Source organism: Syngnathus typhle, linkage group LG7 (assembly GCF_033458585.1).
Source record: "Syngnathus typhle isolate RoL2023-S1 ecotype Sweden linkage group LG7, RoL_Styp_1.0, whole genome shotgun sequence".
Classification (NCBI taxonomy): domain Eukaryota; kingdom Metazoa; phylum Chordata; class Actinopteri; order Syngnathiformes; family Syngnathidae; genus Syngnathus; species Syngnathus typhle.
The window spans coordinates 12173334-12191856 of NC_083744.1; the positions used below are offsets into that span (position 1 = coordinate 12173334).

Below are 18523 nucleotides of genomic sequence, written 5' to 3' on the forward strand. Positions count from 1 at the left end.
ATGCAACAGTATTAAAAAAAATATTTATTCGCTGATGAGTGCAAGACAATATAGCAGACATGGCATCGTCATATACCTGAATTCAATGACAAGATCCATACAAAAATATACTATTTTTGAAGAAAAAAAAAACATTTGTCCTAAAAATCATCATCTGATAGTTAAAACAGAGTAATGGGTGGCCCCTGCTTAAGAAAAATATGCAAGTATCTCACGTTTGCAAAAATATGAAGCATATATCAGTGTTTTGGAGGGGGAAATGAGGGAGCTTTAAAAAGTCATTTGACGTTATAATTGCATTAAAGGTGCAATGAAAAACACGCCGAAGCCATAAACATAAAACTATCAAAAGGAAAAAAGGTACGGCAGTGAATTGAGCGAGCTCTATTGTGCTGCATAACGACACATTTGTATGCTGCTGTGCAAGTCTTTCATAACGTCACAACTTCATATGTTGGGACCAGAAACTAGGGACCCACTGTATAGTCATGAAACTCCATGTGCCGGGATATGCCGTAACACTCAGTGCATTCAGTTTTAAGCATCCAGAGGGAAGCGGAAGGTTTTGTTTCCTGTGCGGCAGCGCAACTCTGCACAGTCTAACCACAGATGATACGATTCCTCTTCATGGTTATCGACCAAACTCTGGGGGGGAAAAAGATACAATGTTCACATTGAAAAAAACACTTTGATGGTTCACATTCTGTCGCATTGTTTTACAGTGCACCTGAAGCTCATGAAGGCATTGTTTCAATTGCACAGTGACGTCGCCAACACACCAGGCCAAGCTCACGTGGAAAGATGGATCCTACAGGATACAGGAAAAATTTGTGAATTCTGTAGTGGTTTTAGCGTGTACAAAAATGTACACATTAAACTGTGCTCCTCAGCAACCTGATAAAAAGTGTCCAGGTGAAACTCGGTCAATGTTCTGTCCACCACTCGAACCACATTTAATAACTGAGCTTGCCCGGTTATAGCCTCCATCCCCAAGAAGGTCCTGCGGAGAGAAATGCTATCAAATGATCACAGAAGCAGGCAGCGCATGTGCATCTACTCAAACAAAAAAAGAAAATGCATATCTTAGTAAACAGGTAATACGACTAATATTACACAGACAGATCAAGTATGAACATAAACAAACATAATGACAGTACCTTGTCTTCTCTGCATTACAATAGACGTTCAGTCTGGATGCTGAGCACATAAACCTGCAAACAGAACATATTAGCATGTTTGTAATACTGTCAATTCTTTGGCCTTATGGACAAATTCTTGCGAGTCTACATGTAAAGACGAAGCAAAGCAAACCTTTTGCAGGGGGCCAGGCCTGCTTTGAGGCCCTGTACGAAGGGCTGGATCCAGTGGTGTCTCAGGACCACTGTCTGAGACAGGCTGAGATGAAATTCCTCCTGTGGGGTCAAAGCCACTCCAAAGGCAGCTGCAGCTGACATAAGGACCTCCATTAACGTCCCAAACTCCTCTTCAGGTTTGTCTAATGTGATAAGATGACAGACATTTTAAAAAAATGCAATTACCTCGACAATGGCAATAAATTTCTTTAGTACGCCTATGTGAAAAAGAAATTTCCCCATTAGACCATTAAAGGGGAACTCAAACCCCAATTTCTGTCTGCAATATGTTCTGTGCAGCCCAACAAGTCAAAACACAGTGTTCTGGTTAATGTTTATTTTTGAAATATGAATTAAGCAGGCAAAATCCATCTGTTTTTATCCACCGCAGGGGGCGGTCATTTTGCCACTTGCTGTCAACTGAAAATGGAATCACAGTTGCCAGGTCTCAGGTCACAAACAATCACAGCTCACCAGTTTTCTTAAGCTTCACACCCAACCCAACACCTCCTGTACATTTAGAACCTGCTTCCAGAACGTAGCAGGGAGCCAAATAACACCTATGCAAGTACAGCGCAGCACAATACTTACATGGAAAATAAACATAGGTCGCCCAATTTCCTCTCTCATGTTTGAATGAGCGGATACGACCATCATGCAAAGAGCTCTCCTCAGTCTGTGGCTCCTCAGCATCTGGAAACATGCTAAGCAAACAACCCGGTAGGGGTAGTCTGCAGAGAATACACACCCTGGTTATTAAACAGGAACCGTCAGGTCCGCTGCCAAAGAAGGCACAAGTACAGACCCGCCTGAGGCTAAACTAATCAAACGACTCAGAAAGGCTTTGTTATGCTTAATTTATTTGTGAACAAATGTAGTAGAGGGTAAGTAATTTTTTTGCCGATGTGTTGGCTATTTGTGTGATACTACCTTGCCGATGATTTCTCTATTTTGGGCTTCTTTTTTATCGGACAATCATCGCCATCGCCCTGATGATCTGGAGCGGCGACTGCCTCCACACCACCAGCATCACTTTCCTCATCCGAACTACTGCTGCTGTAGCCGACTAACATTCTACAGCTGCTCTAAAAGTCCGTGTTGGGAAATAAGGCAACGGCGCAGTTTATCGGGAATGTCTCATCATATTCAACCAAAGATAACCGGCTGGTCCACATGTGCTTGCCAAAGCCAAAGGCTCAAGTTAAAGTGCACTTCCGGTGTTAACAAATTCTGAGTCTCAACATTTGCGTGCCCTTGAAACAACTCGATGGCAAACGTTCCTATGCTAATGTTGGCATAATGGCGTCACAGTCTGTGTTGATGTTTTCTCTTTGTAGCAACTTGTGTGCATGCTGTGTTTACGAGGATGTTGATTGCTTGTTTGGACTTTTCTTGAAATGTTCTCCAAATGAATATAAATCCGAAGGAACACAGAACATTACATTATAAATAAATACAAAATGTGAGGTTTAATGAAGCGTAGAGAGTTGGGTATTGTATTGTATTGTATTGTATTGTATTGTATTGTATTGTATTGTATTGTATTGTATTGTATTGTATTGTATTACATGCAACAGATCTATATGAGGGACAATAATAATTCGGGTTCACTTGTGCCGCGCGCACACACGCACGCGCACACTCTCAGGTCTGTTTTTATGTGTGCTCTCGTACTTGCTGTATTCATGTTCCCGTGTGCGGAGACGGACAGAAGGCAAGCTAGCTAAAAACACGGGGGAGCTAAAAGAGAAGCTAACCAGCGACTGAGCACACGTTCTCCGCTAGCGACTGAATCCCGTTTTAGCCAAATAAATGCACATGTGACACGGTAACCGTTTCGGAAAACGAAACTGGATTTTCAAAACCTGTTAGTGAGCCACAAAATCTCTTTATTCAACTGCATCGGCCCCTGGAGCTTCAGTGTTTCGACAAGAGAGCATACGAGCGCCGTTTGCAGATGAGAAGATGGAGATGCTATTTTGAATAACTGATGCACGCCAAAGTATCATTTTTAATGCGTCAGGTATGTAAACAGAAGTGTGTAACAGCTTTTAGTCTCACGACCAAACACCCTTGTCCGATGCGGGTCGGTTGCTTGAGCCTGTGTGTTGCCAAAGCTAATGTTGCTCACCTAATCGCGTTTACGCTGTCGTTTTGGGGAGACGTTCATAGATTCCCATATATTGTCGTTTATTAATCACATTAGGCCAATTATTCGCGCAATTAACAACGAAAAGAGCCTGGCACCACGACTGATCGGCACTTGCTCAGCTGTGCGCATGGTGGTTCGTCATTATACTTGCATCTCTTTGTGATGCTAACGTGCTTGGTACTACTGAGGTGAGGTTCCAATTGATCAAGAGAAATCAAATTAACATCATGAGGAAGGTTTGTTTACGAGCTTATTTTAAACAAGTGAATAAATGTAATGAATGAAGTCAGCCTGTCTTATGAATATTTGAATTGCTACTGCCATCTTGTCCACACAGATGCCACACAAACGTGAACGTGCTGGATTGTCTTCCTGTTATCCACAAACATTGCTGTTGCCACCTTTACAACATCATTCCTTCAGAAATCACCTTGAGGTAGTTCTTCAGTGTATTTGGCAGTCATGGAGTGAGTTTGTTTTTTCTGTCATAACACACCAAAACATTTTCTCATTATTACTAGCTAACAGTTTCTTTTATTTGCTGTAGCTGGGCCACTCCTGCTGTCAAACTGAACCCGTACACTCGAGCCCGCATGAGTGAAGCTTGGCAGCAGCATGGTGTTTCTCAACCTCAGGTGGTTCACGCCATGCCTCCCGGAGCCGAAGGTTCTCTGGGCTGTGCTGTGTATGGAATTGTCCTGCAGCAAGAGTCAACATCTCTTCAACAGCAGCAGCAGACCCAGCATGGACAGCACAATCAGCAGCACAGTGGGAATCAGCAGCACGGGAGTGGGCAACATGGGAGTGGGCAGCATGGGAGTGGGCAGCACAGTCAGCAGCACTCTACTCCAACCCAGCAGACCACCTTGCAGGTAGGAACTGAGGGAGGACACAAGTGTGGGGCCTGTGGACATGACATCTCCCACCTAGCCAACCCCCACGAGCACCAATGCATAGTAAGTCAGGATAGGTCCTTCCAGTGCACCCAGTGCATGAAGATTTTTCACCAGGCCACTGACTTACTAGAGCATCAATGTGTTCAAGTAGAACAGAAGCCTTTTGTATGTGGCCTCTGCAAGATGGGCTTCTCCTTGCTAACATCTCTGGCTCACCACCACTCATCCCATAACAGCAACAATCCGATGAAGTGTTCAATATGTGAGAAGACCTACCGTCCCGGTTCTTCCGGCAGCATGAGCTCCAACTCTTCGGCAAACAATGCCCAGCAACCTAGCAGTCTTAGGGCATCGGCCACCAGTAGCTCATCCATTCTACCCTTCCCGTCAGCCCGCGACCGCCCATACAAATGTTCTGTTTGCCAGAAGGGTTTCAAACACTTGTCAGAACTCACCCGTCACGACAGAGTGCACACAGGGGAGAAGCCTTTTAAATGTGACACGTGTGACAAGGCTTTCAGCCAATCATCGCACCTTCAGCACCACCAGCGGACACACAGCAACGAACGTCCTTTCAAGTGTGCCGTTTGTGAGAAAAGCTTCAAGCACCGTTCCCATCTGGTGCGCCATATGTACGTGCATTCTGGTGAGCACCTATTCAAATGCAACTTATGCGAGTTGCACTTCAAAGAGTCATCGGAGCTCCTTCACCATCCCTGCCACCCGCAAGGCTCTCGGCCCTTCCGCTGCGCAACCTGCGGAAAGGGTTTCAAACGCCCGTCCGATCTCCGCCAACACGAGCGAGCGCACTCAGAGGAGCGTCCGTTCCACTGTGATGAGTGTCAGATGAGCTTCAAACAGCAGTACGCCCTGGTGCGCCACCGCCGCACACACAAAGACCCAGCCGACCGGCCGTTCAAATGCAATCTGTGCGACATGGGCTTCATGCAACCCTCGCACCTTCTCTACCACCAGCACGTGCACGGCATGGACAACCTGTTCAAGTGCGCCTCATGTCAGAAGGAGTTCAGCCAATCGGGAGAGCTACTTCGGCACAAGTGCGGCGAGTCGCCTAACACCGTGCCCGACAAGCCGTACAAGTGCGACGTGTGCGGCAAGGGCTACAAGAAGAGTTCCACGTTGCAGCGCCACCAAAACTCTCACTGCCAAGAAAAGCCCCTGAAGTGCTCCCTCTGCGACCGCCGCTTCCTCTCTTCTTCTGAATTTGTGCAGCATCGCTGCGACCCCTCCCGGGAAAAGCCGCTCAAGTGTCCCGATTGCGAGAAGCGCTTCAAATACTCCTCAGACCTCAACAGACATTTGCGTGTTCACACGGGGGAGAAGCCGTACAAGTGTGAGCATTGCAACAAGTTTTTCAAACAGCGCGAGCACATGACCAAACACCAGAACACGCACTCCAGAGAAGGACAGTTCAAGTGCGTTTGGTGTGGTGAGCGTTTCAGTGACTTGGGCTCTTTGCAGGATCACACAGTACAGCACACAGCTGATGGAGGGGATTACCCTGTGCCCCAGTGCATGTAACTGAATCCCTGAAAACTTTTTGTCCCCTGCGAGCATGTTTCTACCGAGTAGTATTGTTCCGGAAGTGTTGGGAAATTTTCTACACGAACTTTGTGGTACATAGATCAATTCACAAATTTTAAAACGAACTTGTTAAGTTCATACTTCATAATTGAATTGTATTTTAAACTAAGTTCATTGTTTCAAAAATGAAAAGTTCATAGTTATTTTCTTACCCTAAAAAAAAGGTTGCTGCAAGGAGTGACGTATTGACATTTTCTAATTGTTTGCAACCATTCCATTCACACTAGTATCCAGGTGCTTCTATTGACCTCAAATACAAGAGAAAATTGCTTGAATTGTCAATTGAAACAAAAACACAACTGTGGTCCAGAATGTGGAAATGCAATCAATCAGCTATAGGTGCCAGACTGAGGTAGGAAACAAAGGATGTACAAATGACGTACTCAATGTAAAGTGACATTATATTTGCTTTAACTAACTTTTAGTGAATGTTTTAGTTCTTAACTTCTTTGCCCAAAGAACCAGAAAATATTTAGAATTTAGGACATAACAGTGCGAAGGTGCAAAGCCCAAATACATTTCTAAAACAACAACAATCTCATTAAGACTAACTCGTGGGTCAGCGCCATTGAGAGCACTACGTGTCATAAAATTCCTGAATGCTCTCGCAGGATGATACCTTTTCAAGCACACGTCGCATTTTGATGGCATACGCAGCAGCGTGCGACTGGCCGGGGTTGACAAATCGTTTCCCCTTGCCTAATTAAGCCTTGTTTACAGTGTGTTCAGTGGACTTTTATTTTGAAGTCTGACAAGAGAAAACCTGGCACTGTCGAATGATGATGAACTGCCCTTCAAAACCATTCATTGGCCCCAGAATGAGCACGTTCACAATAACGTTCACGAAGGAAAAATGCACTATATTCAGTTCGATCAAAATACGAACGAGTTCACGAACTTTTGTTCATTGAACGCGTTCAGGTACAACACTGTGTTCCGGTTTAGTAAAGTACACGTTTTTTGTGTGTCCGTGTTTTACCAAAAATTGCACGGTAATCAATGATCTCTTTTTGGCACTCTTTGATGGGATACCAACTTCAGTGGCACAGTATGGTACCAAAAAAGTAGAGCATGGGAAGGAATCACAAAACTCAGATTTTCCTAAGGTGTGTTGTGATCAGATAAGGCATGTTCATGTTGTTGATTTTACAGCAAGGTGATAGCTGCATCTGCTATGTAAATGTTGGAATATCGTAGTGTACCTACCAGACACTTTTTAACTGTCACAAAAAATATGGCTTTTGCTCTTCAAGAATTCTAGTTGTCATTTGCAGATTACCATACTCGCCAACTTTGGGTTGTAAAAACTGGGCTGTTTTTTTCTCATTGATGTGTTGGCCTAAAGCTTTTTGCCTTATATTTACTACATGAAGGACTATTATGCATACAGAGCCGTTTCTCTGATACTCAATAAATTACTCTAGTTACCTTTTGGGACACTGTATAAATAGGCAGTTGTATGTTATCAAATGAGGCTACACTTATGTAATTACAATAACTATGCTACAAACATACACGAGCAGCCATTTCCTTTTACACTTGATGACAGACATTTGCTTTTGCTTTCTTTGCCACCACAAAATGTTCAACCTGATAGTTCCACTTCCCAATTTGCATAATTCTGGTGTTAAATGTTTTTTGGGCCCTCACAATTGAAAGACCCAGAATAGCTGAAATGCAAAGATAACTCAGTATTTTTTAATAGCTCTTGTAAATTGACTAGTGTGAAGATTTGTAGTGGTTGAGGATGTTCCACTTCTAGGGAAATAGTTCTGTATGTGTGGTTTCTTTCCTAAATACACGTGTAATGCCGATCCCACACATGGAAAATGATAATATTGACATTCAATAAGTACGAGTATTCAGTCTATTGAAGTTTCCTTCAGAGGTCAGTACTGTACATAGTGTGTGATGCGTGAACTTGTCAAAATGTCTTTCAAGAAAATGTATTTAAAGATGTTTTTTTGTATTCTTGCTCACCATTTTAAATGACTTAACATATGTTTGTTTGTGGGTTGTTGTTTTTTTTTTGCCCTGTGTAGTCCAGTTAGTTAGGGGTATCACCAGGGAACTGTAGCCCTATGTGGGGCAGCAAACTGAAAATACACTCACTACAAGGGCCTCTGTCAGTCATTGGCCGTGAGTTATAATCAGTTAAACACGTTCTCTTACAGCACCCCACCCGGCATGTAGTGATTGTATCAGTATGTCGAAGGTTACCTAATGACAACCATCTTGAGTGTGTGAATGTAGATTTGTTTAAAAAAGGAAATACATACTGACAGAAATTGTCATTGAGCAATGTATCAACAGATCGGAAAGCGTAGTCTTGTAGAAAAAAAAATGTTGTCTGTCATAGAGGGCTCTATATTCGTGCCCAGGGCAGTTCTGGCACATAGAGCACGGTCCTACTGTGCAAAAGGTGTGGGCTACACCAAGTTTCGGTATCTTTGCAGATGCACTCAGCTCGGCATGGTTAAAAACGGGCGGTTTGCGCTGTTGTGGGTGCGAACATAGCAGACTTACTTTTGCAGCCATTCAAAGCAGTTCCTCTTATTCCCTTTAAAATTCATGTGTGCAAAGTTTATAAGGAACCGCAAGCAGACCTCAACAGGCAAATCATGTAAAGTCGGTTAGGGAGTTAGTAGATCACTGCTATGAATTGGGCACTTTGAGCCTGCCTTTCACCCCGATAGTACGTTTTGTGTGTGAACCATAGCTGTGCCGCGGCCCGATAGTTTTTTTGGGAAAAATACAATAAAGATGATAAAAATAATGCATTCAATGAATTGATTTCTGCAGTGATTCAGAGGTTTCCATGCACACTATTGTCATATTTATAAATGAAATGCACTTCAATCGTGTTGACCAAAATTGCGTTAGACTTCCTACGCTTTGATCTAGTTCCACCAGAGGTGAAGTGTAGTCAACCTTTAGCCATCAAATTGTAAGGTGCATTATCGTTGACACGCCCTGGGTACGCGGGACCACATAAACCGTGCACCGGAAATTATGCCATGGTGTGATGGTTTGAACCCAAATATGCTAATTACATGAATTCTAACAACTGCAAATAGCCCCTAACATTTGTTCCTTAATTGACTGCGTTCACGCTTGCTTCTTAATATTTTTTCTATGCATGGTATCTATTTGGAAAATATGAACAACCATAGTAGTCCTTGTTTTTATTTTATTATTATTATTATATCTAAGTTCTAACTTCATTCATGTTTGACACAGGAAAATCATACTTACGTGACTGGAATCTTCTTCAAAGGGTCTGTCTGATAATGCTGACATTTTACTCAGATGCCTCTTTTAATGTTTCATACGATAAACCACATTACCAAAAAATGTGTTTTTCAACAGCTTGATGAGATTTCTGTTCATTTTAATAGGAAATTTAGCACTGTCTTTCGGTCCTGTTTGGGAGACTTCCCTTCCTGGTCACAAGGGGTCGCTGTGTCACAGCAGTTTAGCCGGTGATTCTGCTTCTCAATCTCAACCCCGTAGTCATCGGCTTTCACTTCCGGGTGGCGCTAGCGTATCTTCATTCTCGCTCCGCTCCCCTTTCCTGAGCCGTCGACCGGGGAGGACCGTGGCCACTGAAGACACCCACAGTTCGTCGGCCGCCGTCTTGTCCTGGCGGGGGAGTCTCTCGAAGCGCTCATTCCCCGCACAGCCGGTCGCTGATGACGCGGGATCCGCTGCAGGTGGTGCACGGCGGCGAGCGCTCCTCGTCTGTGCGACATCTCCGCGCTCAAGTAGCATCGCTCGCTAACGTTAGCTTACAACATCGATCTCCGATACTCCACCCCCTCTCTCCCTCCCGGAGCTCGACCCCACTACCGATCAACATCGCCAATCAACATTTGATTGATAGCTAAGAGTGGACCACCGAGGGGTTACTGCCCTCCATTTGGCACAGGAAACGTATCGCTTTACCCCCTAACGTTTTATATTCAGGGCCCGTGGCTCCAAAGTAGCCCCTCACTTTTAAGCAAGCGGTGTTGAAATTACTGACACCAATCCTCGGTGGCCACTTTTGGAGCCGCTGTCTGTTCTACCTCATCACCCCGATGCCTCCTCGCTCCTCTCCGGAATCTCGACTTCCTCTCTTAGCCCCATCGGGAACGTTGTATCTGACAATCCGGTGAAGGAGAACTGCAGGGCGGGCATTTGAGCTCCTCTCCGCCCGCTCCCCTTTTATCGTCACTTGCTGCAGACGGAAGCTAGCGCCTTTCGTCCTCTTGTCACCCACCTACGAGCTTTGATCCTGATCTTGGTCTACAACCGGAACCCACACAACATTGTCCGTGACCAATCTCCCGTCCCGTGACCGCCCCGCTTCCGAGCCACGGGTCTCGCCATGCCGGGTCCGGTGGCCGGTAGCAAGTCCCGTGTGTACGTCGATGTCAACACACTGAAGAGCCGGGATTACTGGGACTACGAGGCCCACGTACCCAACTGGAAGTGAGGACATTTCTTATTCTGGTTGTCTTTCATAGCATGCATGTGATTCCTGCACATAATGGCTGCTTGTTAGGGAAAGTGTGGATGGTTGTCTATTTTTACACGTCTTGCTGCAAGGGTGTGATGACACCACATTGCAGTCTCTCACCATCCTCCTTGCTACTTTGCCAGATTTATGCTTTGAAAGCGCTCAGCACATTTTTCGAAAGCATATTGTTTTCTTCTTCCTCATCAAAGCTCTGGGTTCAAATTTGCTCTGGCCATAGGTTGAATGGTTTAAATTATCCATCGATGTGAATGTGATCATAAATGGTTGGTTGTCTATATCTGGTGACCAATCCGGGGTGTACCCCAGGGTTCCAGACTGCCCACTAATGGTGGCCTTTGCACCTGTGTGACCAGTCATATTATTGAGAAATGTTTTATTTATTTATTTTATTTTTTTTTTTTATTAATTTACTTATTTTGCGCCACTGTGCTCCTAGTAAAAAAAAATGTTTGAATATCACAGGTTCGAGTCTTATTCTGGCCAATAATTAGAATATGGCAGCTAGTTGTTGGCGACAACCCTAACCCTTCCAGTTCTTGCCAAGCAGTTTGCGTGCCTCTTTAACTCAGAATCTGGCCTGGAATGTCTGCATGTGTGCAACACAAAGTATGTATGTACAGTATTGCAGTGTGAGTTACATTTCCCTCTGAAGGATTGTAATGACTAAACCGTTAGTTCGGTTTGGTTTAAAAAATGAACAAGCATTTAACACACTACATAAATTATTATGAGTAAGCTTCAGCTCTCCTCTGAGCCAAATGATGACAAGCAGTGTAGGACAAGGATGGTTGGATGGGCTTTCACTCCGGATCTAAAGATATTTTTTCCACTATTGCTTACATGCATACACTGCACAGATTCTCTGTCTGTCCCCATAGCAACCAAGAGGACTACCAGCTGGTACGTAAACTGGGCAGAGGGAAGTATAGTGAAGTGTTCGAGGCCATAAACATCACCAACAACGAGAAGGTGGTGGTCAAGATTCTGAAGGTAAGCATGTTTGATCCGAAAGAGAAAACTACAACGACCTCTCCTCTTTTTTAAAATAACGATGCACATGATGAAGGTGGGCGAAAAGTAGTTTGACAGTGCATGAAACGGTCAGTCTGCTACCCTCATGAAAGATGTCTATATTGTTCTCTTCTTGTGTTAAACTGCTCTTCTAAGGCTTGTCGTTTTGGAATATTAGTTTCAAGAAGCCAAAGAAAAACAAAAATAATCTTGGTAGTCACTGAACTGAGTTCTGGTGAGATTGCATGACACGCTGTTTTAATTCTAAAGTTTTGCGTGACACCTGCAATGTACAACCTTGAAAAAGGCATTATGGCCTTGGAATGTGTATTTTTCTCACATAGGAATCAGATTATTCAAACCTTTAATTTTTACATAAAGGAAAAGCAATTGACTTGCAGAACAACTTTTCCTTTAATATTTTCCTCTTTCTTTATTTCTCCTGAAAACAGGCTTTGAAAGCCAAATCCAATTACAATACAGGTAATAACATTAATTACCAGAGAAAGAATGAAAAGGAAATCTTTTTTTGAAATCAAGTTTTTCCTCTTGGAAGTATCAGTCCCTACTAATTTTGAATGTTCAGCAGTTTCACATGACAGGCACGCTCTGCAAAATATTTACGTCTCAGAAGCGCATACCTTTGGTTTATGACTGCCTTTCACCAGGCTCTTTGGCGTATGGAACAGAAAATGACAATGATTCCACTCACGCTGTCCCATTTTTGAAGACACGTCGCAAGACCATTTGGAAAAGGAGTGGCCAATTAGGCAATTTTGAGGTTTTTTTTCCCCAATGTGCTCTGCTCAGCCATGTTTAAGCAAGCAGTGCACATCCGTGGGGATGCACTTTGACGTACAGATGACAGCAAAAATAATATCAGCTAGTAGGGCTGCTCGATTAGGGGTAAAAATCATTGTGATTTATTTTGTTCAATATATTAATCACAATTATGTTTTGGAAATTGGAAAAGCATTTGCTGAACATGACTGGAACTATTTATTGAACATATTAAAAAAACAAAAAAAAAAACACTCCCATTAACAGAGTTGGGAAAGTTCATTTTCTACACTAACTAGCTCAAAGTTCAGTTCACAACTTTTAACTTTTAACAGTTCATAGTTCATCATTTTGATTTTACCAATTTTTAAACTTTATAATTCCCTCTTCCCTCAATCAAAAAAAAGTTGCTTTGCGGTTTAACCCTCTGGCATTTTCTCATTGTTTTCACCCATTCCATTCACACTAATATCTAGGTGCTATCGCTGTACAATCTTAAATACAAGAGAAAATGGCTTGAATTGTCTTTTTCCGTATGTATTGAAACAAAACCATGACCGTGGTCCAGAATGCGCAAACACCAATTTATGTCTTGCTTGCCCAAAGAACCAGAAAACGTTTAGAATTTGGGACCTAAAAGTGCAAAGGTAAATCCATGACTAAAACAACAGAAACAATCTCATTAAGAGTAATTTGTGGTTCAACGCCAAATGCCTGAATGCTCTCACAGGATGATGATACCGTTTGACAAGAAAGGGCGAGTGGGGATGCTCGCCGCGCGACACGTGAGTTTTCATTGAATGGCGCGTCTGACATCGTGCTTTCGTCGCATTTTGATGAGGCGTGTGCCGTGCCACTTTTTGTGGCCAAATCCTTTTCCCCCTTGCCTTGTTTCCAGTGTATTTAGCACTGTTTTATTTTGAAGTCTAAGAGAAACCCTGGCATCCTTGAACGAAAGTAAACTGCTGTTCAAAATCATTCATTGGCCCCAGAATGAGCGCGTTCACGGAGCAAAAATGCCTACGTTCTTCTAAAATATGAACGACTTCATGAACATTCGTTCATTGAACGCGTTAAGGTACAACACTGCCTGTTAAATATGGCCTGGATCGCTACTCTGCACACACGCGGGGGCGTAGCGGTTGAGTTGCGCTTGCACATCTCAGAACGAAAACAGCCAATAATCGTTTGTCCTCGATTATATGACTTTTGAGATAAAATTGTAATCATGATTACAATTCGATTCATGGAGCAGCCCTATGAACTGAGATCCGCCGCACCTAAACGGCATTTTTGCTGCGAGAGTTGTCTGAGTGACTTGACAGTATGATGCTGAAGCATGCAGGCCAGAGGCAGGCCAGCTGAATAAGCAGCTTCAGCATCAGGAGTCAAAAGTGACATGTGATGTGATTTCCCACTCCCCAACTCCCCTTCCCATGTCACATCTCAGCCAGTTAAGAAAAAGAAGATCAAGCGTGAGATCAAGATCTTGGAGAACCTGAGAGGTGGGACCAACATCATCCGTCTGGTGGACACAGTCAAAGACCCCGTGGTAAGTTAACAAATGAAATTATATCCATAGTGTAAATTTTGAGTGCAACCACGGGGAATTCTCGTAGATGGCGGACAAGCATCTATTGGTTTCTTTCATGCACCAGTTTCTCCATCACTGTCTGAATAATGAAGTTGCTGTTAAATGAGCAAGTTTTCTTCTCTTTGTCATGTTATCACAGTCCAGAACTCCAGCACTTGTCTTTGAATGCATCAATAACACAGACTTCAAGGTAACAACGGTCACCTTTTTAAATATTGCCCAATGTTGGGATATTTCCAAATGACAACCTCATCTTTCACCCCTACAGGAGTTATACCAGAAGTTGACTGACTATGATATCCGTTTTTATATGTACGAACTACTGAAGGTGAGAAATGACATTTAGTAGATTTCGTCAGTATGGTCATTATTAATGTTTGGTCTGTACTTGTCACTGGCCAGGCCCTGGACTACTGTCACAGCATGGGAATCATGCACCGAGATGTCAAACCCCACAATGTGATGATCGACCACCAGTTGAGAAAGGTAGGCAGTCTCCTATTAATTACACACAGTAACACACACACTTAATGAAGCAGCAATGAAAAATGGCCATGGTGTCTTATGAGTCCAGATGACGGACTGACTGTACATTTATCCATCCATCCATCCATCCATCCATCCATCCATCCATCCATCCATCCATACAAAATACTAAACCTGAAAGTCAAGACGATATCTGGCAACTAAGTGAATTTATCACGCTTGCGCTGATATGCAGCGCAAGGCAACCAACCAGATACCCTAAAGTCGACCAATGACTATCATCCGACGGAGATTGCACGGTGTGGTGATGTCACAAACTACAGGCAGTGAAAAGAGTGGGACACACCTGCTCGCCGTGCATTGCCAAGCCATAGAAATAAAGTATACGGTTAATTATTTTACAACAATAATCAACCATATTTCCAACTTTATCAGTATCATAAATTTTGTCCATGTTGCCCATCACTACTGAAGATCAGTGGCACGGGCCTGCTGTATTCAAAGCCTTTTTTTTTTTTTTACTTCTCATTCTGTTGCCTTTTTGACTCATGTTAGAGAATATTCTCTCTCTTCTTGGTTATGTGAGTTCCGCTAACTGTGAATAGTGTGGGAGGACGAGCCTCAAAATAACAGCAGATGTAATTTTGGTCCGACCACTCATGGTGAATACTACTAGAATGCTGTTGTGGATGGTGGAATTTTTCACGATGAATAAGATCTGACAAAGTATCTGACAGAGATGGGGAAAAAAATCAAGTCCGATTTCAAGTAATTTATGAGAAGAACTGAGTATATGTGTGGTCATTCTTAAAACGATATCCAACCGACCCTCGGTGTGTTTAAAGGGGCATTTATGTAACAAAATTGTAACTGACTTGCTGTCAATGCATTATCACTTTTACTGTGGTGCTATCAACACACCCAACATGATTATCAAACATTTTTAAAAATGAGTTATTAAAAAGCATTTCAATGGTTTCAAAATCATTCACGCTCCCCGCATGTAGGCTGGAATCACCATTTTTGCACTTCAAATTATACACTGCAACATGTCCAGCAGAGGGCAACAAATCGCCAGTTTAATGGACATTTCAGGACTTCCATGGGGTTTGTTTACATTCCTCTTAATAGAGAAAATTGACCACTTGACATTACTTCCCATATTTTTCAGTTCTGTCTGAATGTTGGATTTTAATAAGTGTTATTCCCCCCACAGCTACGCCTTATAGATTGGGGTTTGGCAGAGTTCTATCACCCTTCCCAGGAGTACAATGTCAGAGTGGCATCCCGCTATTTTAAAGGCCCAGAGCTTCTGGTGGATTATCAGGTAAGGCGTGTAACGTGCTGGCTTAGAAAGAAATTTTAGTATTGACCCCCCCCCCCCCCCTTTTTTTTTAACGTAAATTAGTGTTGTGCAGCATACAATAAATTCGTGTACAATAACAAAATAAATGTATGTGTATAATAGAGATTAAAGGTTTATTGCTCGTAGTGTACTTAACAGCAAGATGCTTAATGTCAAGAGTCCATTTTTGGTTTAGCAGTTATTGCACTTTTCCTTTACTATCATTGCACGCCTTATAGCGTATGACAAAAGGCAACGCAAAGGTGGGAGAGTTTGTGTTGTTCACATAGCTGATAGGAATTGCTTCCATTGCTATTGTTTGAACTCTTGTCTTTCAGATGTATGATTACAGTCTAGACATGTGGAGCTTGGGCTGTATGCTTGCCAGCATGATCTTCCAGAAAGAGCCCTTCTTCCACGGGCAGGACAATTATGACCAGGTAACTCTCTCACCGAAGCATCTCAGATGTTGAGATTGATTGTTTGCCTGAGTCTAGTCCGTTTTGCAGCTGGTGCGAATTGCCAAGGTTTTGGGGACAGATGAGCTGTTCGGCTACCTGCGTAAATACCACATCGAACTGGATCCACGCTTCAAAGATCTGCTTGGACAGTAAGTCAGCCAGAATTCTTACTTGAACTAGTTTCAAAAAATAAGGAACGGGGGATCGTCACATAAAATAGTTAGTCTTTATTTACGTTCCGAATCAGTGTTAAATGAACCTCATATAGCTCTGGGGACCATAAGTGCTTCAGAGTGTATACATAAATTGATATCAAAACAGACAAGTTTATTTTGTGAATGTTGTAGCACTAGTATATACAATAATGACAACCCTCTGCCAATTCGTTTACTTACTTGCTGCGCATGATCTCAGACAGAGCAGGAAGCGCTGGGAGCAGTTTGTGCAAACCGAAAACCAGCACTTAGTGAGTCCTGAGGCTTTGGACCTTCTGGACAAGCTGCTACGCTATGACCACCAACAGAGATTGACAGCCACAGAGGCCATGGAGCATCCCTACTTCTGTCAGTAACACACACATTCCATCCTTAGACCCTAGTGTGAATGTTGGAGCAGCATTGACACTGGGAAGTGTCCCTGAATGTTTTTCTTTAGCTTGTGCTGTATTGTTGGTATTCAATCATTTGTCAGTGTGGAGCTCCAGGATGCATTAACACTAATCGCTGTAACTTACAACAGACCCAGTTGTAAAGGAGCAGTCTCTGTCCAACTCTGACAACATGGTTTCCAGTGGCAACACCACGGCGCGATGAAACAAAGGTGTGTATTCTATACAATAGAACAAAATCTGGGAAGGTGACATTAGAAACGTCTTGGGAATGAATGGGCCCTTAAACAAAATCATTTGGTGCCACAATTTTAGATGATGGGATATCAGGTCAAAGGTTAGCTGAAACAGCCAACCATGAAAAGCTTTCTGTGCACTCTTGTTTGTTTTACATTTTGAAATGGGTTAATATGTTCCCTTGTGCCATTTCTCCTCTTTCTCTGCAGAAAGTCGAAAGAAGAAGGATGTTTGTTACCTCAACTTTGTCCGCGGTTGTGACAGTAACTTTGACAAGTGTACAGTGACAATGGATCAAAGTAACTGACCAGTTACACTCTCGCAGATATGTGCAAACAGACACGCACGCATACACACATGCAAGCAGGTATACATACACCCTCCTCCTCTGTATCAGTCTGTGATTGGCCTGTTCTGGTGTCCTGTCCAGCAGTCTGACCAATGAGCTTGAAGCTGCTCACCACCCGACCCCCTCCCATGTCAGTCTCATGTACAAGGACAACACTTTTAAAGATTCCCTCTCCATGCCTCCATCCTTCCTTTATGTCGTCCCACCTCTTTGTTTGCATCAGCATGGAAGATGGACAGGAGTGTGACCCCCGTACAAGCCACCACCCCTCCCTCTCCCCAAGACCCCGTTCATCCATGCACCCATCTCTCTGTCCGCCCTCCTTGCCATCTTTTACCCTGACAGACAAATGTCTTAGCACTACTCCAGTTCTGAAGGTGGCATGGTGGACTCTCTCTAGCTAGAATGATAATAATATTAATGAAAAATAAATGATTTTTATTTAGATGAACTTTGCCTGTCAAGAGTTTTTTTTTTTTGTATAATGTCTAAAGGAATTGCATGCAATCCTGCAATGATGCAAACTACACCAAGTAGAAAGAGGTGACATGAATGCATCGAAGGCCTGCACCATCAGCTCTGTTCTCAGGGCTAAACTTAAAACCACAGTGGACACTCACAAGCTGGCTTACGAAAGCAAAAAACAGCCTATAAATGATGCCAATTTATATGCATTGGCAAATAAAAATTTACAAATGCTGATAAACCTCCAAAATTCAATGTGAGCGTTGCGCTGTGCTTCGTCCATAAAATGAAAAGAAACGTGCAATAGTCAAGGTGGTATTTTTAAATGACTCTGACTACCCTTCTGCTGGTGTTACCAAAAATTTTAGCATATGTTGCATACGTGTTCAAGCAATTTCATTGTTACTCTGACAAAAAATACTGTATGGAAAGCGTTTATCATAGTTTGACATTGTCAAATTGTTTTTGGTGTGACATACTTGCACGGTGCACGTGCCAAAGTTGTCTGATACGGAAGCTTGTTTGTACGGGTCATCAATCATTAGTTGTAGTTGCTGTCAGTGAGTGAGCGTGACACCAATGTATCAACTCCACTTAAGAAACCGGAGCTTTGGCTTACTTCTCAACAACGTGACGACTTGCTCACGTCTAGCGATGCTCA

The 18523-nt window shown here is 43.1% G+C and overlaps 3 protein-coding genes across 6 annotated transcripts; 2 read left to right on the forward strand and 1 right to left on the reverse strand.

Moving 5' to 3' along the window:
* Position 1: 1 nt before the first annotated feature.
* Positions 2 to 2601, reverse strand: usb1 (U6 snRNA biogenesis 1). The gene is made up of 7 exons (XM_061282542.1): positions 2283 to 2601; positions 1944 to 2083; positions 1312 to 1495; positions 1158 to 1211; positions 895 to 1000; positions 728 to 808; positions 2 to 645 (listed from the first exon to the last, which is right to left on the reverse strand). Exons 1-7 carry the CDS (start codon positions 2423 to 2425, stop codon positions 538 to 540), a joined length of 816 nt encoding a protein of 271 aa, XP_061138526.1. The 5' UTR covers positions 2426 to 2601; the 3' UTR covers positions 2 to 537.
* Positions 2602 to 2996: 395 nt separating this feature from the next.
* Positions 2997 to 8790, forward strand: znf319b (zinc finger protein 319b). 2 transcript variants are annotated; one of them, XM_061282538.1, is made up of 3 exons: positions 2997 to 3375; positions 3842 to 3940; positions 4052 to 8790. In XM_061282538.1, the coding sequence occupies exon 3, from the start codon at positions 4098 to 4100 to the stop codon at positions 5940 to 5942; it is 1845 nt and encodes a 614-aa protein (XP_061138522.1). In that variant the 5' UTR covers positions 2997 to 3375; positions 3842 to 3940; positions 4052 to 4097; the 3' UTR covers positions 5943 to 8790. The 2 variants fall into 2 exon arrangements, with proteins under 2 accessions (XP_061138522.1, XP_061138521.1); XM_061282537.1 differs by having other exon boundaries at positions 3000 to 3375; positions 3842 to 3971.
* Positions 8791 to 9533: 743 nt separating this feature from the next.
* Positions 9534 to 17848, forward strand: csnk2a2b (casein kinase 2, alpha prime polypeptide b). 3 transcript variants are annotated; one of them, XM_061282539.1, is made up of 12 exons: positions 9534 to 10478; positions 11385 to 11517; positions 13769 to 13870; positions 14052 to 14102; positions 14181 to 14240; positions 14315 to 14398; positions 15615 to 15725; positions 16082 to 16183; positions 16253 to 16353; positions 16619 to 16767; positions 16943 to 17023; positions 17258 to 17848. In XM_061282539.1, exons 1-11 carry the CDS (start codon positions 10375 to 10377, stop codon positions 17014 to 17016), a joined length of 1071 nt encoding a protein of 356 aa, XP_061138523.1. In that variant the 5' UTR covers positions 9534 to 10374; the 3' UTR covers positions 17017 to 17023; positions 17258 to 17848. The 3 variants fall into 3 exon arrangements, with proteins under 3 accessions (XP_061138523.1, XP_061138524.1, XP_061138525.1); XM_061282540.1 differs by having other exon boundaries at positions 9536 to 10478; positions 11406 to 11517; XM_061282541.1 differs by lacking the exon at positions 9534 to 10478 and adding an exon at positions 13049 to 13103 and having other exon boundaries at positions 11406 to 11517.
* The last annotated feature ends 675 nt before the right edge of the window (positions 17849 to 18523 follow it).

Coding starts and splice junctions, on each gene's coding strand:
- csnk2a2b (XM_061282539.1), top strand. CDS start 10,375: ATGCCGGGTCCGGTGGCCGGTAGCAAGTCCCGTGTGTACGTCGATGTC. Junction 10,479..11,384: donor GCCCACGTACCCAACTGGAA/GTGAGGACATTT, acceptor TACACTGCACAG/ATTCTCTGTCTGTCCCCATA. Junction 16,184..16,252: donor GGCAGGACAATTATGACCAG/GTAACTCTCTCA, acceptor TCCGTTTTGCAG/CTGGTGCGAATTGCCAAGGT.
- usb1 (XM_061282542.1), bottom strand. CDS start 2,425: ATGTTAGTCGGCTACAGCAGCAGTAGTTCGGATGAGGAAAGTGATGCT. Junction 1,001..1,157: donor TGTAATGCAGAGAAGACAAG/GTACTGTCATTA, acceptor TTCTCTCCGCAG/GACCTTCTTGGGGATGGAGG. Junction 646..727: donor AATGCCTTCATGAGCTTCAG/GTGCACTGTAAA, acceptor TTTCCCCCCCAG/AGTTTGGTCGATAACCATGA.